Genomic DNA, 27,514 nt, shown 5'->3' on the forward strand with positions numbered 1-27,514 from the left:
GTGAAGCCTACATCAATGGAGATAGTCATAGAATCATAGAATAACCAGGTTGGTAGAGACCCACCGGATCATCGAGTCCAACCATTCCCCTCAGCACCTCGTCCACCCGTGCCTTAAACCCCTCCAGGAAGGTGAATCAACCCCCTCCCTGGGCAGCCTCTGCCAGTGCCCAATGACCCTTTCTGTGAAGAATTTTTTCCTAATGTCCAGCCTGAACCTCCCCTGGCGGAGCTTGAGGCCATTCCCTCTCGTCCTGTTCCCTGTCACTTGGGAGAAGAGCCCAGCTCCCTCCTCTCCACAACCTCCTTTCAGGTAGTTGTACAGAGCAATGGGGTCTCCCCTCAGCCTCCTCCAGGCTAAACACCCCCAGCTCTCTCAGCCGCTCCTCATAAGGCCTGTTCTCCAGCCCCCTCACCAGCTTCGTTGCTCTTCTCTGGACTCGCTCCAGAGCCTCAACATCCTTCTTGTGGTGAGGGGCCCAGAACTGGACACAGGATACGAGGAGCGGTCTCACCAGTGCAGAATATAGAGGAAGAATAACCTCCCTGGCCCTGCTGGTCACGCCATTTCTGATCCAAGCCAAGATGCCATTGGCCTTCTTGGCCACATGGGCCATTTCTGGCTCATGTTCAGTCGGCTGAAGGCATGCAAATGGCACAGATTAAAAAACGTGAAATGCCGTCTAAACACAAGTTTTTTTACCGTGAGTGGGATCAAACGGCGGAGCGGGCTGTCCAGAGAGGTCGTGAAGTCTACATCATTTGAGATATTCATAGAATCATAGAATAACCAGGTTGGAAGAGACCTACCAGATCATCAAGTTCAACCATTCCTATCAAGCCCTAAACGATGTCCCTCAGCACCTCGTCCACCCGTCCCTTAAACACCTCCAGGGAAAGTGCATCAACCCCCTCCCTGGGCAGCCTCTGCCAGTGCCCAATGACCCTTTCTGTGAAGAATTTGTTCCTAAAGAAAAAAGCCATCTGGACATGCCCTGGGCAACCTGCTCTTGTTCATTCTGCTTGAGCAGCAGGCGGGGGTGAGAGGGAGGACTAGATGATCTCAAAGTCTTTTCCAATCTAAGCAATTCTACGAGCGCAGGGAGTCCATTTTCACAGGTCTGGCAAGTAAATTCCAGAAAGAGGGTGCCTTTCTCCCTTCTGCTTCAGCTCCAAATCCATGAACGTAGCATTAACCAAATCATAGTCAGGATTGCACTTCTGGGCCTGGCATCAGAGCACAGAAGGTTAATTAACACCAATCAGGTTAATTAACCAAGTTTTCTCATGGTCCCAAAGATACAGCAGGTGACCTGCTACAACCTTGGCAATCCAAAAGGAACAACGTGGGGGAAAAGGAGGGTCCTTACACCCCTAGAGACAGCCAAGCTCAGGGACTGGAGCACAGCACCCTCCTTCTGAAGGAAGAGATGCACGAGGCCCCAGAGAAAACTCATCCTGCTCTCTGTAGCACTTAACCACACCTACCCTGTGGTGCTCCTGGACAGACCTGACACTCGTGCCAGCAGTGCCACGCAGCAGCTTGTGTTCAGCAGAGAGCGGTGTGCACTAGCTGTACATTTACATCTTTGCCTACTACTGCTCTTCCTCTAACTATAAATCTGGAATCCCTTATTCCGCTCAGTGTTTTCAGGGTATTATTCTGATGCAAGCACATCTCACGCTGAAATTGATACCAAACTCCATCCATTTCACTGTTGTCTCAATTTCAGATGCTATGGAGTTAAAACACCTTTTCCATGCTGCTTTGCTTAGTGTGATCTGAAATCCAGCCCCATCTCCAACTCCACCTCCACCTCTCCCAAATACTTTTCAGCTGGCTACAACTGATAACACTAGCAAGTTATTCACTGGTCTTTGCTATCTACTGCTTCCTGCTCCTGCTATTCAGCAATCCTTGTCTGCATCCATTTACATCTGCCTTCCTTCCCAGAAAGCACTTGCTACTTAGAGATGAGAAAGTATTAGTTAGTTACCTTTCCCTTTAAAGGAAGAAGATGCTTCTGATAGTGCAGTACAACATAAGGGTTTGGAGCATTCCCAGACTTCCAAGAGAGTTGTGCCACATGAAAGTGTCAGTGCACCAGGAACCAGGGTTCCCTGGTTAGCATTTTGGATGAATAAAACCGAGCTGAAACACTGGCCAGAGTAATATAGTATTTTTAGATCTGTTTCTTGTTCTTCTGTATTTCTGCATACATTCTGATGCTCAGAATCTGTTTCCCCTCTAAGTGGTGTTTCCCAGTCTCTGTGAGGATGCTAATGTGAGCAAGCAGCCATCACAGCTTCTTCCTCATTGAGGGCTTGCTTTTTGTTGGAGCATTTGAGATTCTATATTGTGATCTGTAGCAGTGGAAAGGAACTAGAGAAAACTTTGGGCAATGTTGTTTAAAACACACCATGAATGCTGGCTGGGTGCTGGAATGAAGGCGGTTGCCTAGGAATCTATCTAGAGAACTGTGTTATAACCAAACCCAGGCAGAAATGGCTTTCTGTGAAGTCTGAAAAAAGCACAGAGAATATTATAAAATAAAATGTAATACTTTACTTTACCATATCTATTCAGTTTCATCAGTCTGATAAATTATCTACAAATGCATAAATCTTTAGCAACATTATCCAATGAACTCAGAATGGTCCCAAATTCAATTACAAGAAGATCACATTAAAGATTTACTGTACAGTAAACAAATGGGTGAAAAACTGTAATTTATTGAAACTCATAACTCAAAAAATATAAGATGCTGTAGTGTACAATATGTTACACAAAGCACCCTCAGGTGCACATTCAAGTCAAGTAATAACTCCATTGCCCCCCAAACCCTGGTACCCTAGAACTTGTTCCATATACAATCATGCACATTTACTCTCCAAGAGGAAGCCCCCAGTATTCTGATGTGTTAAATAGCACCAAAATCAGCATAGTCCATTGAAAAAAATGGGGAGCTAAATTAACTTGGCCAATACTTTTGACAGATATTATACATTCATGGAATTAAACAGTCTAAACTAACCTAAACAGTGTGTACTGTAACAATTACTGTTCTAATTTGAAGTTCTCCCCATATCAGCAGTAGTGGAGGCAATCTGCTCTAAGCAAAACTACCTACGTACTTCCTACACAAAGCTCATCTGTCTTTTTTGATGGAAATAAGTCTATGAGCGGTGTGGAAAACTTGGATCTTTCAAGAACAACTACTGGTCTTAAGTAATGGAGCTGTTTTAAGGCAAGGTCTCCACAATCCGTTAGTGCCTTGTCCAAGATTGCCCTCAAATTTTCTAAAGAAGGGGTAGATGACGATTCTGCCAACAAGGGTTGGATTTCTGTCAGCTGCTCGTGATTATTCTGGGGTATGATTACATTTTTGTCATTTACAAAGTTGTTTAGGGGGGCATCCCCTTGACTGTCTTCCTCTTTTTGCAAGGTTTTGTCTACTGGCAGGTGCTCAGGACGCTCCCACTCCACTACCTCATCAAAATCATCATCATCGTCATCTTTTCCCTCACTTTCCTGAATAAACTTCAAAAATGAAGATTCAAATCCCATTGGTTTATATGTCTTTAAATCAAATGGTTTGGGCACTGGAGGCTTCTGAAATGTGTCTTTCATAGCACAAAGTACATTTCTTTTTGCATTTTTATTAACTGCAGTGTGTTGACATTCCCCTGGGTCTCTCTCTCGGGGCAAGTCTAACTGCATACCGGGGAGGCAAGAGCCATTCTCCCGCTCACTATTTTCAGAAAAATCTTCAGTTTTACATGTAACCGTCTCCCTGACGTCACACTCTTCTGAACTGGTGTTCTTTGAACTATGGTTGTATTTTAAAGTGCCTGAATACATAAAGGCACTTGTATCAAAACTCACACTACTTGATGGACATCTTTTTTGGTCTTCATTGCTTACATCCTGAGGCTCACAGTCAGTATTTGGCACAGGTTTTTCACCTTCTTGCACACCCTCAGGATTAGCTGATTTATCCTCTTTAACGCTGACACCTTTTTTATCTGAGTCTACAGCTGATTCAGAGCAGGACTGTTTTTCAGTCATTATGCCACATTTAACACACACAACAAGTTTCTGTAGCCTTTGCTCTATGTACATATTGGTCATCTGGTGTGTGCGCTTATAGTGCCTCACTATACTGCTCTCCAGTTTGACAACAGACAAACAGCCCTGCACCATGCAAGGGTACTGGGTCTGGTTAGACTTCTCTTTGCACATCTGTAGGGCTTCCTCTTTTGTTTTGAAATTAATTAAATGCTTTTCTCTACTTCTGCTAATTCTTTTAGATTTTTCTTTTAACTGCTTCCCATTCTGCTTGCTTACATCAAAACTGTCTTTTGAGTAACTTTGTTCATTTTTATTTTTATCTTCATCGTCTTCCTCTTCATTCTGATTCCCAAAGAGACTATCGTAATATTCACTATGTCGGAAATACACGTGCTGAGAGTAGTGACTGTAATTTGTGAAAATTCTATTACAGCCATTAAGGTCACAATGGATTTCAAAATCTTTGTTTAATTTTTCTACATTGGCATGTTCTTCAATGAGGTGCCGTTTCAGCTTGTTAAAGGTACAAAATACAGCAGGGCAGTGGGCTTGGTTACAAGCAAATCTTACAGATTCAGCTTCTGCAAGCAGCTTCTGATCCTCTATGGGTTCGTTGTGGAAATCACTACGATGCTTAGCAAGAGCTTTAGAACATAAAAACCGCTTACCACAGTCTTTGTATGTGCATGCATATATTTTTTTACATCTGACAAGTTCTCTTTTTGTTCTTGCTTTGTCTTTTTCTAAGCAGAGCTGTTCCTTGTTGTACTGGTGAACAGTTCTGTAATGGCGAATCAACCCTTTTTGGTTGGTAAATGCCGAGTTGCAGCTTTTATGTATACAATGAAATGGTTTGTGGTATTTATGCAATATATAACATAAGTTTCCTTTAGCAACTGTTCTTTTGCTTCCTCTTCCCTGTCTTGCTTCCAGTTCTTCCCTATGACCGTCCAGAGAAGCCATGTTAGATGTTTTTCTTGTTACATTATTGTCTGTCTCTTCACTGGACTCCAAATCTGTCTCGGAACTACAGTCTTCCTTTTTAGGACGACACCGCTGGCCAGAGCGGTCTGAATGTTCAATGAACGCAACATTGGTTGCACAGACTGGGGTTGGAACAGCGCTGTTTTTGTGCATGTCATCTGTACATAAACCTACATGATCAAATTTGTCACTAGAACACCCCTTGTGAGCTGCCCTCTCACAGCCGATTTGATGTTTGTTTCTATAGTGAATTCTAAGGTGTGTTTTTCTTGTAAATGATCTTTGGCAAATATGACACTTAAACGGTGAGTACCGATGCTGGAACATATTTAACTGCAGAACCATTTCCTTTGAGTAGTTATGCTTTTTAACATAATGCATTAAAAGAGCTTCCCTGGTCACAAACTCACAGGTACATCCTTGACATTCACAGAAAAATGGTTTAGCTGCCAGTTGAGTTAGGTACTGGCTGGGTAAATTATCTTGTTGCTCCTGAAGCTGAAATTTTGAGGTAGTTTCATCTCCTGACTCAGGGCACTTGGCATCCCTAGATGAGTAGGACTGTAAAGAGCCCAGAAAAGACTTGTGTCTTGAAGAATTCTGAATGTTAGAATTTTTTAAGCTTAGATGTTTCAAGCCTAACATCAGTTCCAACATGTTATCTTCAATATTTGATTCTTTACAACTGTCATAATAAGATGTTTCTGGGGAAGAAGGACAAGTTTCTTCCTTCAGGCCACCACTTCCTCTAGCATCTATAGGACAACACAAGCTTTCTGGAGAGTCGGCATTGGTATCCGAGTTCTGACCTAGCTCTGCACTTATGTCTGCAGGAGATTTACTGTCCTGCGCATCAGTCAACAGATCGAGAAAGTCCGTAGTTTTCATCTCCATACTTTTTTTACCTTTAAAGTGATATGGATGGGCTCTGCGAAGGTGTTTTTGCATACTTCTGGAATTTTTGTGTGTGGAACAGCAGCCTTCAAAATTGCAGGAGAGCTTTTTATCCTCAAAGCTAACTGCCACATTGGAACACTCTTGTTTAACATCTGCTGGATGGAAAACTCCCTCCTGGGACACAAGAAAACCTGGAACTGACTGACTGTGAGTGATTCTTTCAATCAGTAGAGGAGACATGTGGCCTTGGTTTACTGCAGCATCTGCGCTGTGGTCCCCACAATGAAGACTGCAATTACTCTCACTGTCCAGATCTTCACTGTCAGAGAGAGCTTCTTCCTTAATCTGTGGAATTTCCTCAGAGCCTGAAGGATCCAAGTTATTACTCAGACTGGGATTTTCAGATTGTTCAAGCAGTTGAGGCTCTGGAAGATAACTGCATTTGTCTTTAGAAACTGACTCTTCAATCTTTAGTGCTTGCTTCCCTTCTTCATTGGACACCTCGCTGTTATGCATTGCAAGGTGATTCTGAAATTCAGTTTTTGAATAATAAAACTTTTTGCAACCGAAGAAGTTGCAGGTGTACGATGCGTCTCGGAAGTGCTGTGCCTCGTGATGGTAAAGTTGCCCTAAGTCACTGAAAACAATATTACAGCCATTTAGCTCACATTTATAACGAAGATCATCATGTGTTTGTTTGTGATTAAGAAGCTCGTTAACTGACCCAAATCGAGCATAGCAATCCATTGACACACACATGTATGGTTGAGGTCCACAGTGCACGCGTTCGTGCTCCCGCAAATGAAAGGATGTCATGAAGTGTCGGCGACAGAACGCACACTTCTCTCTCCTGTTTTTCATATCCAAGTAGTGTTTTGCATTCTCATCATTGTTTTGATGTTCAGCTTTCAGATGTACACTTAAGTATTTGAATTGCTTAAATACTCTAGAACAATCTGTTCCGGGACACGGATATATGTCTCTATCTTGTAGCTGGCAATTTTCCAGTTGGCTAAACGTGACGTATTCCTGGGCGTCATTTTCAAAGTTTTCAGGCAGCTGTGGCTGATGTGGCTTTTCCTGAAACACTGTGGGTGGGCTGTTGGACGCTGTTGTCTTTTGTGGTGATCTCTCTTTTTTCAGTATTATTTTCTTTTTAGGTCTGTGTGTTCTACTAGGTGGCATTTTAACATGTTCCATTACATGTGGTACAAAGAATTCCTTTCTCTTGAACTTTTTTGTACACACTGGACAAGTATAAACCCCATCTTCCATATGCATCTTGGAATGATGCAGTATTCGAGCCTCTATACACTCCCTTTTGCAGAGTACACAAAAAAATTTGTATTGAAGCCATCTCTGGTATCTTTCTGAAGAACCAATTGGTTTTTTTACTCTTGCTTTTTCTTTAGGGTGGTTCATTGTATCTTTTCCGTCATAATATTTATGTTCTTTTGTTTCATCATAGTCACTAAAGAAAGTTTCTAACATATCGGTTTCATTGAGTGACATATTACAACTTGCATCGTCCTCAGAATCAGAAGCTGCTTTCCCTAACAGTTTAAGGCAATGTCGCTTTAAAGTCTTCCAGTCCCAAAATTCAGGATCAAATGGCCAATATGCTTTTAAAGCTAACAGCAGCTCACAACGGAGTGAATTTGGAACCGGTGCATTTTCTTCATCAAATTTTTGATCTGGCTGCACATAGAGTTCTTCCAAAACATTAAATCCACTCAAAGTTGGCTCAAGTAAAAATTCTGTGAGCTGACAAGCTCTTCTAACTTCTAGGTCTTCTGGTAATAGGCATGCAATTGTTTTACATACTGATGTCTTCATTTCGTCACTTCCATTTGATCTGATCTGAAGGGCTCTCACACATAACAAAACAGACACAGCAAGTCCTGCTTCTTCTGCCTGTATAAACAAACAAACAAACACAACAACATGACCTTCAATAGCATCAGCAGTACAGAAGTTATTCCTGATGAATATAACTGACATTTCATTTCTAAACACTTTCTGAGAAGTCTATACAACTTGAGGCACTACCCAACAGGATCAGGAACATACCTAAAAATATCATCCCCATGCTGATTTAAAAAACCCACCATATTCCAAGTCCTACATGACAAAATGGAAAGTTACCTTGTTTCAAATGCCTACTCTTCAGCACAAAGAACCTGAATTTGTGAAGTAACTATTTAGTCCTTATTAGTAAAGAGAGGAAGCAGTGAAGATATTCATGAGTAGAATAGAGATATGCAGAATATTTATATTCATGAATAGAGAGAGAGGCCATGTGGCCAACGCAACCACATCCACACCAGCTGGGATGGTAAAGATCCAAAGGAACTAAGGACAAGTTACAAGAATTCACAAGCTCATGAACTCCCTGCACACCACCCGCTGGAAGTCAGGCAATACTTGAATCCAATACCAGTGTTAATTTGCTAGACAGCAGTAAAAAAACTATTTCCCCTGGGCAAGACATTTTAATGTGGTTTAGCAGGAAACCCAGGAAGAACTGGTATACAGTTAATAAGGTGTTATGTTTTATACATGAAGTGCACATTCACACACATTTTAGAAGTAGAATTACGCCAACCTTAACAGAAACGAGGAGCAAACACCTCTCTGCAATCACTACCAGAATTAATCTTTGCCAAATTAGACTGCTGGACTCCCCTCTATGATCTGTCAAAATGACAATCCTGTAACTTTTCCGATCTCTACTTTGACTCTGAACAGGACTGATACTTGCTCTTCTATCAAAACACGATTTGTTTCACAGGATCAATTCTAGTCAGTGAAAGAGACTCCCACCCAGGCAAACAAACCTGAAGCTGGAGAGCTGTTTAATTGAATCCATAATTCATTTCATGCTCGAACACTGAATTAACTGCTGCCCATAGAAGAATGCAGAAAGATGAACAAATCTAGGAGGGTAATGTTAATTGAAACATTCCTAAAACAGAAGCTCACGTGGCAGATTCTGCTCTACACATGCAAAACTATGCTGTTTTTCAGGAAGAAATAACTGAAATATTTTGGAAGTAGTGACATTCCTAAAGGAAAATCCCATATCTAATAAAAGGTTCATGATCCATGTAATACTGTTACTAAAAGAGTTGAAACCCTATTACTATCAGCAGCTTATTTTTCCTCCATTAAAGTGTGCTTGATTCATTCACAACTGCCCTCCACAAACCTGCTTTCACATTGCAACCACACAGAGGAAATTTCACTCTAACTCATTCAAAGAGTCAGAGAGGCCATCAAAGAAAGACAGAAACACCCTATTGAGCCACTACCCAGACTGACTATAGCTGTCCTTTCTGCTCTGCTTATGAAAAGCAGGTGGTATTTGCCGCCTGGATAGATGGATCACTGAAGTCTTTCCATTACTCCTCAGAGATCACAAGTTTATAAAAATTGCCGTTAACCATCTCTTAAACCTTTCTGCAACATAAGAGAAGGTACAAGTCCAGATGTGATTATATCACATCGTTTGAGGAAACGGTGTTTTCTCAGAATATAAAAATATGAGACATTTCAGCCAAGTCTCCATCTTTCATGAGATGCTGCAGGAAATTGTTGCTGTGCCTCACTTCTGAACAGGCATCAGATCAAAACAGCTTTATTTGCAAAATCCTGTCCTACTGTAGTTTCAGAGAAACAAACAAACCATTCCACATTGATTGCCGATCAGTTTAATGTGTTGGGCTGATACAAAACTGCAATGGCAGGCATTTTACAAAGATTTGTATTAGTAAGTTGTTTAGCACATAATTAGAAAGTATAAGTAATAAAATAAGCTGTACTTCCTATCAGTTCAGTAGAATTAAGGAAACAACAAATTTATGTGAACAGTTCAGGCTGTGTGCAAACACTCTGGACTGCAGCTTACTTACTTCAGACTGTATGACTCTTATCAAGAAAAATAAATGCTGTAGTGTTTTGGCAATGATGCCAAACTGACGACATCTCTCCAGAAAGGAATCTAAAGAAGGATCTATTCTTCTCTGCAATTTGCTCCAGAAAAGTGTCAGTTCCCTGCAAAGAGTTGAAAGCAGAATGTTAGGAACAATGCAGATATACCCACTGTGTACTATACCTGTTAGTTCAGTTGATGCCACAACAATTTAACCGTTCCTAAAAAGCAGCACACACTTCAATCAGATCTCCCTCTCTGACAGATGCTCAGGAGCACTGGTACTGTGCCTTACTTCTAAAGAAGCACCAGAGTATATCGTCTGTTATTTAATGGGGAAGGACACTGGCAAGAGGATCCATCTCACTTAGTACAGGCATCTATAGCTTCACAGATTTCCTTTCTAGACAAACACTCATGCTTGCAGAGCATTTCTTTTCACACAGAACTTTAAAATATGAATGAAAAATATGATGAATCACTTTAAAATATGATGAATCACAATGTAAAGTAGCCACTGCTCTCCTGCCAGGCATGGAGCTTCAATGCCAACAGTATTCGGAGTGATGTCACTCACTGCTGTAAAAGGTACCTAGAGCAGAACACACTCTAGAAAGTACGACAGCTGGCACATGCGAGCTGAGGGCTTTGTCTCATATCCATGAGCAGTTACGTCCTTTGCTACTCATACCATTTATGCACAGAGCTGTTCTGTTAGGCGATTCATTATTACCATGCAACACAGCCCCTAAATGATGCAACCTGTCACTTTGTGTTGCTTTGCCATCACAATGAGTGCCACAAACAAAAGCAGCAGAGTGACAGGATCTGTATCTTTTAAACCACTTGAAAAGTTTTTCTCCCATTCTTTTAGTACAGTAAACTTCCCTTCGCCACACGAGGAGCAGAGCTCAGCTAATGAAGAAGCTTAAGCTTTTCAAATATACAAGCATAACAATAAGAGGTTTGTGCTGGGTTGGACAGTCAACACTGTACCATCAGGGAGATACTAAAGCAGTGAAGAGGGGAAAGAGATTTTTCCCTTTCTAGACTGAGAGTGATGATAGAGGTGAATAGATTTAACACCTGGCAGATTCCCAAAACACCAGTGTTGCACATCTGGTACTTGTCCCAGCACACAGTAAACTAACCAAGCCTTTACCTGTAGAATGCTACACAGAGTTGTGGCTGGGTTAGATGGATTTACTCACTACAAGTTATGTGAGCCCAGGGTCAGAACAGCAGAGGAGGCAGGCTTATGCAGCCAGCATCGCAACACAGCAACAACTCATCTTCTGCTTTTTGCAGCAGCAAACTGTCAGGACTGGCTCAACCAAGAATATGGCACCAAAGCTCCATCTTCCTCCACATGTGTGGCACCCATCCAGTCTCTTAAAGGCATCCTCACTTTCACCGGCTTCTAGCAGCCATGAGCGGGTCTTTTCCTTTGACTAAACTAGAACACTTCCAATCTGGATCATTCCTGCTGGTTCACTCTGATGTTGTATAAAGCAAGATCTAGAGCAGAACAATGGGAGTGGGAGGCTGGCAACAAGCAGGACTGCACTGGACAACGCTGCCTGCTTACAGTGTCTGCTAAATGCCAGCCAGGGGTAGCAGAAAACATTCCATCGATGCACTGCTACTCTCAAAAAGAAGACAGATGTGATCCAGACAATTTTATTTAAGAATCCTATGGATGAGTGAAACATTTCCAGCACCTATGCCATGGCTTGCCTGTTGAACCAAACCTGTAACAGCACAAAGGAAGCTGACCTGCAAATTACATGATGCACCAGAGGTACACAATGAAAATGGCTTAAAGCTTAAATCATTTTATTGACCTGAAACACCATTATGCAGGCCTATTATTAAATACACACACCAAGAAGTTACATTTTATCACTAACAATTAAAATCCAAAAGGCATTAATGACGTCGAAAGAACAAGGTGCAAGCAGAGTTCAAACCATCAGAAGATGGATCAAGCACCACAGAATAAAACAAGCTTTCAACTACAATCCTGTCCTTTTGACTCAGAACGGACCTTTGAAGTGAATTGAGCAATTTGCTGCCCTTTAAAAGCAGCAGTTGGGTCACAGAAAGGAGGTCTCAGTTTATGTATTCAATTCGACCAAGTATTTTAAGTGTACATTTATGCTGTACTTAGGTCCATATAACAGCCAGCAAGCAACCTCTACCGTATGATTGCTCCACGTGAGTCTTAGGTGTAGGATTAGGCTCATAATGCACATTCCAGCAAGTCTGTCTTAACGTCCTTCCAGCCAGCTCTGACATTTGTCATGCTTTTGACTGAGCTCAGTTTACTAATGCAGAGAAAGCAACGTTACCTTATCTCTTTTCCAGGGCACTGATTTCAAATCAGCTCTGCAATGACCTTGGTGATCACCACAGTATGTATGGAGCAGAGGTCTCCTTGGTTTTTTGAACCATAATATTGTATCTGTAATGCGTAATCTCATGCCCCATTAGTTAAGCTGGCTGATCTGACAAAAGTAACCCTCCAAATTAATAGTTTTATGCCATACCAGCCTCTTGAATTAATCTGCTTTGTCACTAAATAATCACTAGATCTGTAGCTGCCAAAAGAAAGAAGGTGGAGGTCAAGAAAAAAGGCCACTCTACGAAAGAGCAGTTCACCATTAGGCCAGCAGCGCATCCTTATTTCCAAGCAACACTACTTTTTAAACAGACTTACGACGTACAGCCTCAAAAGTGAGAAAGTAACCTGATGGTCAAGAAGCATTGCACCAGATTCACAAGAACGGTATGAACCAACAACACCTTTCATTTGGACAACCACTAACAGCCATGTAGACAGTGATAGGACTTTAGTGTGAGTGACATACACCTGCTATGGTCGTCTGCGAGTAGAACACATTTCTGTTGTCAGACTGTGCTAACATTTGAATCTTCAAGCCTTCACTGCACATCACCTAGGCCAGACACTTTTAAAGCTGATGTGGAAGCACCTACAGATGTTACAGCATTACAGCTGCACTATGTTCTGTGTAGACTGAGGCAGGCCTCATGATGGGCCAGACTGGCACAGTGATAAGAAATCTACTGCTCTAACTATTCTCTCTTGACTAAGCAGGCAGGAGAAAATGTAGGCTAGATAAGAGTCACGGGAGTTGAAAGTTTCATTCAAATTCTAACTACTTTCAATTCAGACTTTGTACTGCAGGCAAACATCTACGCATAGTTGTCATAAAAATGTGAACTTATTCTGTATCAATAAACACGACATCACTGAAGGCTGGTTTAATACTCTTGGCTATGCATGAAGTCCAACTTTTTTCATTAACGCTCTACCGATATGGCTTTTAGAGCTGCTTAATGAGTCTCTTTGGACAGCAGCAAATTCTTTTGTTCACCCTGAAAGAATGTTCATTGCTGTTGAAGTTCTGGTGTTGTTTCTTGCTTTGTTGTTTTTTTTTTTTTTTCCCTTTAAAAAGGGATTACGGGATAGACTCTGACCTAACCTCTAATGACACGTTTCAGTAGTGATGAGTCCTCTAGGACTTTAAAGCGTGGTACGCTCTCCCCATTTGAGTCTTCTGCAAGTTAATTTCTCTCTACAAGATACACCCCTGCTCAAAACAACATTTCTGACCTGAAAGAGAAGCAATACATAATATTTCTGGCCTTGTTGTACAGATGATTGGACCACAATAAACATCAACCATCCTGCTGACACTAGAGTGAAAACTTTTATTAATGGCTTTAAAAGTCAGTAAATTAACACTACCACAGCTGCCTAAATCCAAACTCCCAAGATGTACTTGAAATGTCTGGCGATGTAGAGCTTTATCCAGATGAGCGTTTAAACAGGAAAAAACTACAGATTTAGTCACGTCTTCAAAGCAGAACTACAGACCCATGTTGTAAGGGGCAGAAAACAGCTTCCCTGCTTTGGCTCTACCAGTTCCACCACTGCAGATGCAAAAAGTTTTGTCTTTCCAGCCAGGTAAGAGGGCAGAGAAGTTTTATAGTCACAGTTTGGCCAAGATTTACTACTACAGCTCCTAGAGTTACAGGAATGATAAAAATATCAAGAGAGTCTCAGGGTGTGGCCCAGGGAGCTAATGGGCACTGCCTCTGCACATTCCTACTGCTTACACCTCTACGGAAGAAGCGGGGGAAAAAAAGGCATCAGACTCTCATGGGTCTCAGTATTCCAGAGGGAAGAACTGAATTACAACATGCTCTGTGGAATCACAAAGCTCAGGGGTTTAGTATCTACCCAGGCAGCTTGATACAGCACTACTTACAGAGTTACTACATTGTTGAAGCATTGCTGTTAAAACAATCAAATAACAGTGCTGCTTCATGTTTAAAGGATTTAAACATTACTTTTGTCTGATTGCTGTATTACTGCAGCAAGAAGAATCCTTATTTATTTTGTCACAAGTTATTTAGAAAGCACTTCGACCTGATGTACTTCACAGAATCACAGAATCACAGAATCACAGAATAACCAGGTTGGAAGAGACCCACCGGATCACCGAGTCCAACCGTTCCTACCAAACACTAAACCATATCCCTCAGCACCTCATCCACCCGTGCCTTAAACACCTCCAGGGAAGGTGACTCAACCACCTCCCTGGGCAGCCTGTTCCAGTGCCCAATGACCCTCTCCGTAAAAGTTACTTCTCAAGTTAAAGTTAAAGCCACCTTCGCTATATACTTTTGTGCTACATTAGCTCAATTCTCTTGCACTGAAGCCAGTGAGAAACCATTTGGAGGAGCGGTAATGCTTCTTACTTACCAGGAGCAATACACATTTGCTGTTTGAAGCTGATGTGTAAGGTATGTTGTACAAAGAATAAACGCAGTGTTTTCTTGTCCCTCCGATTCCAGATTACATATGATGTCCAGTACTTCTTTGCAATCCACTTTTGCAATCTTAAGAAAAAACAGAAAATTAGAAGAAAAGGCACTTGATTCTCAGAACGTGTACAGAAGAAATGGTCTCACAAATGCTGATTTAAGTGTCGATCACCGTTCCTTGCACGGCAGATATAAGCACTCACAGTATCTGCAAATCAAGTGCCACCTCCATCAGGCTGGGGAAAATGGAAAGCAGGCCCATACAAACGGCCATATGAAAGAGGATACTGCTGCGCACCACCACCCTCCAACACCCTCTGCTGGCAGTGCCTTTCTGATGCCTTTCATCTACCCTCAGCACTCACAGGCACGAACAGGTTTCGGCCTGGGGGGAGGCAGAGTTGGATACATCTGACAGTTGAAGACTCCAGTCTTCTCTCAGTATTCTACTGCCTCCCTCCATTCAGTTAATCCTATTCTTTCTAAGATTACCATTTCCATCAGCACATTTTATAAAGCAAATTAGGAAAAAAAAGCTGAGAGATCCAAACTCTTGTATTTGACAGTTTCCACAACTACTCACTGCCATCTCCGCAGTGCTGCAGCAACCACACATCAATAAAGCAAGAGGCTGCCTGCACTGCTTTGACACAAGCCTGATCTTCTAGATTTTGGTTTTTAGAAAAACATGTCAGTGCCTGTAAATATGGGATATTTCCTCCACAAGTCAGAAGACTATGTGGCAGCCTCATCTGCTGGGCCAGGCTCACTGGACAGAGCCCATGCTCAGTTTCTGAGTTCCACTAAAAGAACAATCGCTGAACAACACTACCACTGTTCTAAATGCTACAAACTGAAAACCTACTTACTAGGCTACAGAATTATAAACTCCCATGTTTTTTATAGCCACCAGTTACTCCTCACTCAGATTCACACTGGAACAAGGCCTGGAACTTCTGCCATGTGCTAGAGAAGCAGGAACAGTATAAACAGCAGCTTCAGGAACAGGCAGGTCTGTGGCACTTGGAGCAGTCTGCAGCCACACAGCATGGTGGATTCATTCTCCTTGTCCCATAGAAATCTGTCTGTTTGGCCAAACTCACTCAAGAGTTCCGGACACTAACTGCTGAGTTAGCAAAGTGCTGTTTATGTCAAACTTTGTCAACGATCCATCTCCTTTCAGATCTTGTTTTTTATTTGTTTGCTTAAAATATTTAGGACAAAATGTCCAAATGCACAGCTTGAAATCACCCAGCAATACCCAGCTGGTCACTTAAGTGACAAACCAGATGCTTACTAAGTGGTAGCATCTCTACTAAACCTGGAATGCTGACCAACAACACAAACAGCTGAAAGAAAGCTCAGTCCACAGAATGAGGAGCACAAAGGGATTTCAAATGAGAATTGTCGAAGGATGGCGCCATCCTCCCCATATGGTGCCATCCAACAAGAAGGAGGCCAGTTTACGCTTCATAGCTATTACATGGAACACAGCCATGTATGATTTATCCTGTCTTTGTCTTCCATGTCATTTTAGTTTGAAACAAAAGTTTTAAAGCTACAAAGATATTTCATCTCTCATATCATCATAAAAATTTCCTACCACTATCATGACCCTTCTAGCAGTTTTGTAGTAAGACATCACGTTAATATTCCTCAAAAAGGGGGCAGTCAGCCTGCTTCTCTAAGGAGTCTGACCCTCCTGTCAGGAACTGGAGAGAGAGACTGTGATCTGACTCAATGCCATTTGGTTTCACTTTGAAGACTGTGAATTCCCCCTGGCTGAGTTTGCACAACACACTCCTGAGTACGTACGTGCAGGCAACGCTTTTGCAGCTATTACTTTATTTACATTGAACAAAGCTGCTACAGCTGCAAGAATCTAGGAACTGCTGCCTCAAAGTTTAATAAAGCAACATGTTTCATATAAAAAGTATTTTGCTAAGCACAGACAGTTTGGCAGGGCAAAGAAAACTTAGGTTATGTTCTTGCACTCTTCCAATCAAACTGGAAATTACAGAGAGAAAAGAATGCTTAGTTTAACTTGAAATGCAAGGGAAACTTCATATATACAGCACAGAGTTATAAACACAGACATATACGCACACAGACATCTAGGTATACGTTTTTATACGTGTACATATACACACACATATATACATTATGGCCCATAGACAGAGAAGTAGTTCACCAGCCTTAATTTTCAGGAGCTCAGCAATCTAACTTCCACGTCTGACCTAGCCATTCCAATCACTTCCAGTTCCTGGAAAGGGATGACTACACATGTCCTACATCTTCCAAAACCCAAATTCCTTTTCTCCTATCCTCTCCAAGCTCTCTTTGCTATACTCATCCTTTCTCTAAAATTTACTTTCCTAGCTAAGCCCTGTTCCTCTGCTAGCCCCATCCTACTCTGAACTTAATTCATCTAACCCTTGTTTATTTTATTACACTTCACCCCTCTTCCCAACCTTACAGTTTACTCACTGCTGGCTACAGCTCCAGCTAATTCAATAAACTGTATTGGTTTAAGACACTGCTTTGATGCCTGGTGGCTTTACTTTCCCAAAAAAGGAGTTTAATTCACTGATTACCATAATTTGATTCAATTCATCAGCCTGTATTCTAGCTTTTATACTTGACTGGCAAGTAAAGACTTGTGAGTAGCTGTGTAAAACGGACACAACGACACTTCACAGCTCTGAAATTATATTAAAAACTGAACCCAATTTAACATGGTTTCTGTGCCATTTGTCAGTGGCGGCCAGTTCAACGGAAGAACATGCTGCAGTCATCCGTCTCTCCCAAAGCTCTCCAGTGCACAGGTTGTGTCTGCCGGAGCTGCTAATGCATTCACTACTTCTACAGCACTGCAAACAGAGGGTAATATGGCTCCAACTGAAGAGACTGTCTGAGGAGACACCTACCCAAGACATTTTTCTAAAGAAGGCTGTTGAAAGCAAAGCTTTTAAAACAGTTTACCTGTATAACAGGAACACACCAAACAAGTCTGCTGCTTGCTCAGGAAGTGCAGACATCAGAGCTGCTTTTTTTAACATGTGAAGCTTTGTCCAGTTTCACAGAGACTCACCCAAAACGGTCAAGGCTCAAATTTCCAACTCCCCCAAACCCACACAACTCTCACAAGAACAGCAAGACTGATGTGTGAGATCAAGAGGGAACAGAGGCTGTTATGATTGCAATGAGCTGACATAATTATTACTCTGACTGCTCGTGGATGAAGACTGACTCGTAAAAACGAGTTCAGGGTTCTACAGCAACAGCTCTGAAGAAGTTTGTTTTGTTCTGCAAGGTTTGGTTTTTTGGTTTTGAACTTCTCTTTACTGGCTCAGAAGAGGAGAAGAGCAGTGATTGCTCTCATACTGCTAGTTGAGCCAGAAGAGACAGCTTTCCAGTTGCATTTTACTTAGAAGGGGAACTGAAGACACAAGCCTTATTTTAAGCTTTCAAACACATCTAAACTCGAATGCAGGCACACAACAGGCACTTCATCTCCACCAGCAGTCAGTACAGATGGTCTTCTCTACAGCAGTCTGCAATAGAGTGTTTCCCTTTGGGAACTCTGCTTCAACAGTTTCATTCTTCAGCTTCAGTTCCTAGTACTGCAGAAATAAATCCTAAAATGCTTGATAAATATACATTTAAAAGGGAATACGGGTTACTAACCTCCTTAATGGAGTCTTCATTAGGCAGCATTGAACACACACATGTGATGTAGGCTTGGCGAAAAGACGAAACATTTGCAATTTCTGGAGAATCTGCACACAGTTTTGACAAGAGTGTAGCTTGTGGGATGCAGTTGGACTTCATCAAATGCTTTATTCGCAGCTGCAGAAATGAAGGCCCTTCTCGTGTAATCAATTTATTAACTAGGAAAAGAAAAAAGCCTTTGAGAACAACACCCACTTACAGTCAACACTAAACTGGAATTATTTTATTACAAACTTGTACATGTGTGGTCAGCTTGCTCAGGAAACTCTAGGTATGACAAAAAGTGACAGCAATAGATGGAGTATTTCCTCCCAAACAAATTCCCACCAACTGTGAAGGGAGAGAATGCTGGGCTACAGAAAACAGTCCCTGTCCCTTGACAACAGACAGCATCCCTCAGAGCAATGAGGAATTGTGCCACAGCAGGAGTTAACAGACACTGAGCAGACCACATAGCATTTTGAAAAAGATACTAGGAGTTTAGCCAAGATTCAGAATCTTCAGCATTTAATTGTAGCTTCATATTCCAAAGAACCAAAAGTATTTCAAACAAAGCATTACACACTTTTCTACGAGAGATTTTTCCATACAGGTTGTTAAACTCCACACAACGCCAAAATGTACAAAAGGAAGTTGCTGAAGATGTCTGTGGCACTCCGGAATAATTGCGTTTAAGACATGCTAGGCTTACACTCTAGATCAACCAAGACCTAGATCATTATGAGACTTGGTGAACTAATTCAGGAATAAAAACGTAACTTCAGATTATTTGTGCAAGTAGTTGGCAAAGTTTACTTAATCTGATTAAAAAAAATCACAGATTTAGTTTGATTCCCCTCCCAGGTATTTATAATAGAATTAGAGAATATCTCAAGTTGGAAGGGACCCATAAGGATCATAGAGTCCAACTCCCTGCTCTGCACAGGGCTACCTAAAACTAAATCATAGGACTAAGAGCAGCATCCAGGTGCTCCCTGAAGTCTACAAGTTTGGTGCTGTAAACACCTTGTCAGGGAGCCTGTTCCAGTGAGTAACCACGGTCTCAGGGACAAACCTTTTCCTAATGTCCAATCTGAACTTCCCGTGATGGTTCCTCGCGTCTTGTGGCTGGTCACCAGAGAGAGGAGGGTCAGCCACTCCCTCTCTGCTGCCTGCCTTGCAGACTGTGATGAGGTCACCCTCTCAGATGACAACATCATATGCCGCAAAACAGCTAATGGTGCTATTTCCACTCTGACGTAAAACTACTACAAAAAGGCTTGAGACTGTTCACCAGATTTGTTACTATTTCAAAAGGCCCTTAAGAATTAAGAGGGGTCAATACATTCTAACACTGCACACCTTAATACACATCAAGCAAGGAACAAACTGTGTCATTTTGTAGAATGAATTATGGAAGGGCCTCAGACATTCTGATGAAAACACACATCAGAACTGGTGTTCTGCAGCAGCTGTGGTCAACTGGCTACCTGTACAGCTTGCAAGAGACTCTGCATTAGTCAAAAAAGAACATTTGCTTTAGAATAACAATGCACTGGAAGATCCATGGCATACAAATATTTTCACTATGTTAGTATCTTTTTACTATGCAAAATGGGCAGCTAAGAAACCAACAGTAAATCAGTTTCTGAAAGAGAGGATTGTACACAAAAATTTTCATGGTTTCTGCACTTAAATTTTTTTCCAGACAGAAAAAGAACATGTTCTACAGGCACTACACTGGTGGGGCAAAAGGCTTACATCACGCACCTAAACAGAAAACTCATTTCAGGGCCAATTACATACCGGGCTCTTGCAGTAAGACTTAGCAGCACTCTGCAAGAGGCTGCCTGGTGGCCTAGAGGTCTTTTGAAGATTCGAGTCCATGGTATCAGTTTCCATTTTTCATAGCAAAAACCACTAAGCAGTAAACTTTTGACAGAGTTGATGCTGACACTTTGCATTGAAGTGACTTCAATAGGGAAGGCAAAGCCTGCTGAAAAGATAGTCTGCGAGATCTCTGGCTCCTAGCAAATGAGCCTCCTTTCTTTAAAATCACATCCGCACATGACACTGCTCAAAGATTTATTAAGGAAAACTCCCACTCCTCTCTGATGTAGGAGAGATCACTGTCACAGCAACAGACTGCTGTTAAGGAAGAACTCTAAGAAGGCTTGCTCACTCAGCATCAGAGTAGTCCCCTATTCCAGTGAAGCACTGTTCACAGGTGTCAGTAACAGTTTTCTGTGCCCACCAGCACTCCAAGCAGCCTTGCAGTCCCTATTTGCTGCAGTTCTTGGCTCACAGAATAATTAAATATTTTTCAGGTCCATGAGAAGATTAAAAGAAATACTTGGAAAAAAAATACTCTGTTCACCTGTGCCAAGAATATCTCTGATTCCTCTTGTTTCTCATTACAGTCAGACACACGCAGTGTTTCTCAGACAGTTTTTACTGACCTAGCAGAGCCATCCAGGCAGGACACAGAAGTGCTTTACGAGTTCCTGCCATCAGACAGACAAATTCAGAGTGCCAGACTACTGGTCACACTTCCGTCCTTAAGCACAGATGCAAAAAACTTGCTAACACAGGAGATGGACCGGCTGCTGACATGGCCAGAGGGTCTCAATTTGCTGCAGTCCTTGGAAGTGGCTGGCAAGCACGCACACCCCCTGCTCCCCAGGAGGAAGGTCAGTGTCCTGGAGTGACTCCTCCACATCAGCCTGTACAAAACTCTGTGAAGGAGGCAAGGAACAAACTGAGCTCCTCTGTCACACAGAGGTATGCGATGATGGTAAGAGCAAAAGCAGGATACCTGACTAGGGACTTCTATCTTAGCACTTGGTTTTCCTCTGAAGTGCCTATTCTTTTCCAGCAGCCAGCCTGCAGCAGCCTCCCTCTCCCTGAAATGGGAACACACACTCGTTTCACTACCTGTTTCACAGTGTTGCAAAGAGTGCAAGTTCTAAACATCTGGATAAGAAATCAGGTTGGACTAACATTTGTTAATGTTAAATGAAATAGCAGAACTTGTACTAAGTAAAAGATCAAAGTGTCTGCAATATATCAAAGCAGGACAGATTAAATCAGGTCTCCTCATCAAGACTGCCAGTTTGGCAGAGAAACATAAGACTCCTGCCTTCAGAAACAGCCCCCTGCTCACTGAGCAAGCACAGCAGAGAATGCAACCACCTATAACATTCGTATTAAATTGAGTGCAGAAGCTCCTGTGAGAGGTGCCCACCATCTGTGGGAACTCACTGAGCACCCAGACTTGTGCAACTCTAGTAAAGTGAATGTCTCGACTTGGTGTGAAACATTGTCTGTTTGCATGCCGGATAACACATCTGACTTTCCAGATGACAACAGAACAGTTGTTTTCCCCTCGGAGAACCAGATTTTGTACCTAATCCTAAATCCGTTCTTTCCAAACATGTCTGTTATTTTCTTGTTCCTTCTCTTCCAGGACTTACAGTTGTTGTCTGTTCTGTCACAGCGTTCTACCAAGCACCTCAGAACTAAACCAGCTTGCCTTAAAAATACAAACAAAGGCACCTTGCAAACCTTCCTCCCTCCAAGCCCTTTAGAGTAAATGCTAAGTGCAGCTTCAAATTTTGCACATGTCTAAAGGGCTGTCTTACCCCAAGATGAAAACATTGGGATAAGAGATTCCCTTCTCACTCAAAATACTTGCAGTGCAAAAGGAATTTAAGTTATACCACAACAGAGTGATTACAGCTTTTGAATGAACATGGATGGCACTAAAGCATGAAAAGACTCTGCAGTTACTATGAGAAATGTTTAAGAGAAACTGCATCTCAAGTCAGCATTTCCACTGAAAATACTCTAGAACAGGACAATAATACATTTACGGGCAGTAAAGTATGTTAAGCATGCACAAACGACACTGAGGACGGGATATTTTACAATAGCAGTGTGCTAGATAGAGAGTTCACCCAGTTCTCCTAGAAATCAACTCATGTTAACAGAGACATACTAAGATTTTGGTCTTCAGCTGCTACCTGCAGCAACAAGCTCACTCTAACCTTCCTAAGAAGGAAAACAAACCTAGCACCTAACCAATGATCTCCTATTACAGCTGGAAGCACTTGACGATACTGAAAGTAAAAAAGGATTAAGTTAATCCAAAACCAGTTGCTTAATCTCAGCCCAAACCAAATCCTACACAAGTCCAAAAGCATAACTTCATTAAACAGACAGACTTTCTGTAAGACATATGATATTACAGCAGCATCTGACTTCCTGGTGCAGAGAAAAGAAGGGACTGAAAAAAGAAATGAAAGTCAAGCACAACTGACAAGATTCTATTAATCGTAACACACAGTACAATACCAACTGATTCAGGAAACTGTAATTTCAGCCATAACTTCTATAGTCAGTGAATTACATTTGTTTGATGATGTCAAGAATTACATCAGCAGCCAAAAGATTTTTCCATGCCATAGTTCGTTGTCATAGAGAGCAGAATATCGTTAAGTTTTCATTTTGCCTTGCACCAATGTAGGGTATACAAATGTGGCACATTTATCTTGCCTGCTGAGAAGAGAGTCTACTTGACGTCTGTCCTCAATCTACTTCTTTCTTCCTGTAACATTTTAAAGATTTATGACTCACTGTTACTTATGATATTTTGATTTCTTTGAAATGCTATTGATGCTGGTAACAATTACAGTAGACTGAATCCCTGTATCCTATGTCATCTTTCCCAGCCTTACAGAATCATAGAATGCTTTCACTTGGAAAAGACTTTTAAGATCATCAAGTCCACCACCACACCATGTCCCCAGGTGTGACATCTACTTGTCTTTTAAACACCTCCAGGGATGGTGACTCAACCACCTCTTTGGGCAGCCTGTTCCAATACTTGACAACCCTTTCAGTAAAGAAATTCCTCCTAATATCCAACCTAGATATCCCCTGGTACATCTTGAGGCCTTTTCCCCTTGTTCTGTCACTGGCTACCAGGAAGAAGAGACCAGCACCTCGCTACAACCTCCTTTTAGGTAACTGTTGAAAGTAATAAGGTCTCCCATGAGCCTCCTTTTTCTCCAGACAAACTAACTCCAGCTCCCTCAGCCGCTCCTTGTAAGGCTTGTACTCTAAACCCTTCACCAGCTTTGTTGCCCTTCTCTGGATGCACTCTAGCATCTCAACATCCTTCTTGTAGTGAGGAGCCCAAAAGTGAACACAGGATTTGAAGTGTGGCCTCACCAGCACCAAGAACAGGGGAAGAATCAATTCCCTACTCCTGCTGGCCACACTAACCCTGACACAGGCCAGAATGACTTGGCCACCTGAGTAACTGCTAACTCATATTCAGCCAACTATCAACCAACACCCTCAGATCCTCCTTCTCCTCCAAGCAGCTCTCCAGCCACCCTTCCTCAAGAGGAGTTCTCTCCTGTACTCCCCTGCAAGTCTTCAGTACCTGTTCAACAGGTCTCTGTCTCAAGAGAAGCAGACAAGACCAAGACCAAAACCAAATAAATAAAAATAGTCCATCCTCTGTAATGTGAGGGGAAAGAATTATTTAACTTCTGAAGTGTTACTTTATAGTATTTGTAGCTACTAAATATCCCCACTCCCCCTCTTACCATTACGAATAACGCTACTACTTTGATCCAAGCACTTCCACAGTCTTTGCTGCAAACCAGAGCAGCAGGAACAGGATAGCACTCTCACATGGTGTTCTCACCATCCCTCTTACACATTGTTGACACATAGCAGACAGTCTTTCCTACTACTGGAACATCTTGTTTGGGTGCCAAGATGGCACATCCAGAGAGCTTGGAAAGCTCATGGAAAAGTCTTTTCTATAAGGCTAAGCAGCTACATTGTATGTCAAAAGGATGATAGTTTTCTCAGTTTAACTGCTTTTTGACATCCTGAAAGCAAACAAAAAATGAAATCAAATCAAGGTTTCCAATATTGCCATAAAAGCAAGACACTCAGCAACAAGCAATATTTTATGCAGATATCTGGCTTCTTACAATTGCCCTTTATTTAAAATGTCTAACTACCTTATGCTTTACTCGAGAAACTTTCCTTTGACAGACCGGTCTAACAAGGGATTCCAGAGTCACGTTCTGGCTGTTTAACCACACCTGAACTACTCCACACAGTGTGAGAATGCACTGGCGCAGTTAAAATCTCCAGTGACTGTCCTATTGCTTCTGCTTGCATCCCATGAAGGAAAGACCAGTGAGGACTACTCATCCGGCCGCGTGCTCAGATCTTGCTGAACAGACAGACATGTGCTACATTAACAACATGAAGATATTGGTAGTTTCAAGGTTGCCAAGTGACCTCAGAAATGGGAATCCACACTCAGCCCAATTCAGCACAGTCAGATGTGTCAGTCAGTCTGTCAGCAGAAACTCCAACCTAAATTAAAAGCCAAAGGACTGAACAAATTGGTTCTCTCCTACTACTGCTCAAGCCAAGATGTATTCCGAATCATGTCAAGGTCCTCCTGCATGAGTGACAAGGTGTAGCAGCCACTGATAAAACGACTCACATGTGAGAAGCAGATTAATCTCTTATGGAATCCAAACAGACACACACGAGGAAATCACTCCCACTGGAATTCACATCAGTTGTTCAGAACAGCTCTTGACTTGCCATGGCTGCACAGAGCCTGCAAATCTGACTTGCTGCTAGCCCTCACTGATGCACCTCTGAGGGATCACTCGATGGCTGAAGGTTTGCAGTAGTGTAGACAGTTTTGAAATACAAGTCCTTTTGACTAGAAATACACTATGAGCAGTAACCATGTAACTGCACAGTCTAGCACTATTGTAAATGAAAGACTTGGAGACAGGGCATTCGTACAGACTGCAATTCTCTTCAAGACACTGTTGGAGATGAGATTAACAGCTCTTAGGAATTACAATGTTCCTGCTATGCACTGGAGGCCCAAGCTGTCAAAGATAGCAGCCCACCCATGGCTCACTGTTTTTTCTTAACTTTTTCTAGCACTGGGAAGCATCATATCCTCTCCAATAACCTTAACGTGTTTCTCCTTTATTAATTAAAAACTATGAATTTAACACAACTCAGAGAGAGGTTGCCCAACTCAGAGAGGTGGATTCTGCTACACAAGAAAGCTTGAACTAAAATCCCTTTCAAGAAAATATTTTAAGCTCTTTCCCCTCTGTATAATTTTTTAACTTTAGGTTACTGCTGAGGTTAACCTATGCTCGTGTCCTTTTAATGGAACAGTTACTACCTGCAAGTACATGCTGGTTATCACTAAAAGACATGAAAAAATGTCAGTGATTAAAAGGAGAGCTTAAGAGAAGATATTAAAATATGAAAATGACACTAAAAAGTTCTTTTCCTCTCCTCTCAACATCTTCCGATTCAAGATCTTATCCATAGTCTAAACATAAAGAGCTTCCCGGCCCAGAGCTTCATAAAAGGAAACCTCCAGAATTGTGTTGCCCCTCCGCATGCATCTTCAATACCTCTGAAAGATGTGGACACACACAATTCCTCCCTGTGAAGCATTCAGGAAGACATTTAAAAGCACAGAGTAATGAAGAACAAACCACCCCAGGGAGCAAAACATCTGTATTTTTTTATGATGGGAAAATAAATATTATTTTTAAAAATGGAGTTTCAAGACATTAAAACTGACATGTTGTAGAGTCCACGCAGAGACACACAAGCAAGGACATGTTCTTCAGAGTGCAGGTGAGGCAGTTTCATCATAAATATTGTTTAGCAACATACAAATACTACTGCACAACACAATGTAAAATACAACTCTCTTCTGACTTTATATCAATGGTTCCCCACCAAAACAGCTTTAAGTCATGTCTTAATAACCACATATCACCTCTAAAATCACATTCTTACCTTCCTCAGTTTCTACTGGTTGCTGGGATAGAATTTTAAGAAGAACTGGATTTTTCCATACTCCTTCCCTTGTGATATCCACCAGTATTTGGAGGTTGTTATTCCCAAATTCCAGTAAAGCATCGTGTGATTCCTATGAAACGTAAAATAAAGTCATTAAAAGTCTTTGCTAAAAATTAAACCAGGGTAATTTTACTTTGATTGCCCTAATACTTGACTGCATTCTAATAATTTCCCACCATTCTTCTAAGCCATCACTAGTTTGACATGTCAGGACTGGGATTTTAACAGTACAACATCCTTTCACTTCTCTAAAACAACAGCAAAACTTCCAAATTTCAAAGCACTGGAAGTTAACTGAGACAGCTCCACTCGAACAGCCTGTGCTACTGTTGTAACTTCACAGCTTTCATGTTTCATCATGTGCACAGACAAATAAAATTACAGAAATCACTGTAAAACAGACAGGATGATCCAGTATCAAAGCATTCAGTGCTATTTAACAAACTAGAATGAAGATGAATGATTTTTCTAAATGAGTAACAAAATGCCAAGAATATAAAGTTTTCCAGGTTGTGTTCACACTGGAGATAAGCCTAGCCATTCACTGCTCCGAGAGGTGCCAGAGCCCTTGACAGCCCGAGGAAAACTGGAAAGGGACATCCCTTAAGCTACATAAGAAGCTGTGAGATGGGAGAGGCTCAGAAAGGACCCTTGTCCTTTTCCAGAGCTAGGCTGCGGGGCCATGTGAAGATGCCAGTCTCCTGGTGGTCAGAGATGCAAGGAGTCCCAGAGACCTTAAGGAAGCAGAGTACAAAACACAGCAGAGATTGCTGCATCACACTCACAGATCAAACCAACCTAGATCACGAGTAATTTCCTTTACAAAGATGAAAACATCCTTCTACTGGATACAGATATGCCATTTCCTTAGAAACTAATCCACATTCAGCTCCTCTACTCCAAGATCCAGGGATGTTCAATCCAGACAGTGTTGATGCTGTGCAGATGGACCCAGAGACCCTGCTCACCACATGGGTCTCCAGCTGAAGCTCTTCCACCAAAAGTGTACTCAGAGGACGCTCCTCAGAGTGACCCAGGCCCTCACTTCTACTTTTGCCAGTCTGAGGGGTGAAGGAAGGAAGAAGAGGAGAGATATTCCACATGAAAAGAAGTGAAGAGCCT

The 27,514-nt window shown here is 41.9% G+C and overlaps 1 protein-coding gene across 2 annotated transcripts in view; it reads right to left on the bottom strand.

Annotated features, from left to right (window-relative positions):
• Positions 1 to 2,714: 2,714 nt before the first annotated feature.
• RLF (RLF zinc finger) overlaps positions 2,715 to 27,514 on the bottom strand; it is a 47,644-nt gene continuing 22,844 nt past the window's right edge. For both annotated transcript variants that reach the window (XM_069875461.1, XM_069875462.1), the window contains 5 exons: positions 26,330 to 26,462; positions 18,425 to 18,627; positions 14,676 to 14,812; positions 9,864 to 10,005; positions 2,715 to 7,866 (listed from right to left, as the gene is read on the bottom strand). In XM_069875461.1, the coding sequence (XP_069731562.1) occupies positions 3,127 to 7,866; positions 9,864 to 10,005; positions 14,676 to 14,812; positions 18,425 to 18,627; positions 26,330 to 26,462 (5,355 nt within the window). In that variant the 3' untranslated portion in view covers positions 2,715 to 3,126. The remainder of the gene's footprint in view (positions 7,867 to 9,863; positions 10,006 to 14,675; positions 14,813 to 18,424; positions 18,628 to 26,329; positions 26,463 to 27,514) is intronic.

The sequence above is a fragment of the Phaenicophaeus curvirostris genome, chromosome 23 (assembly GCF_032191515.1).
Source record: "Phaenicophaeus curvirostris isolate KB17595 chromosome 23, BPBGC_Pcur_1.0, whole genome shotgun sequence".
In the NCBI taxonomy this organism is placed as follows: domain Eukaryota; kingdom Metazoa; phylum Chordata; class Aves; order Cuculiformes; family Cuculidae; genus Phaenicophaeus; species Phaenicophaeus curvirostris.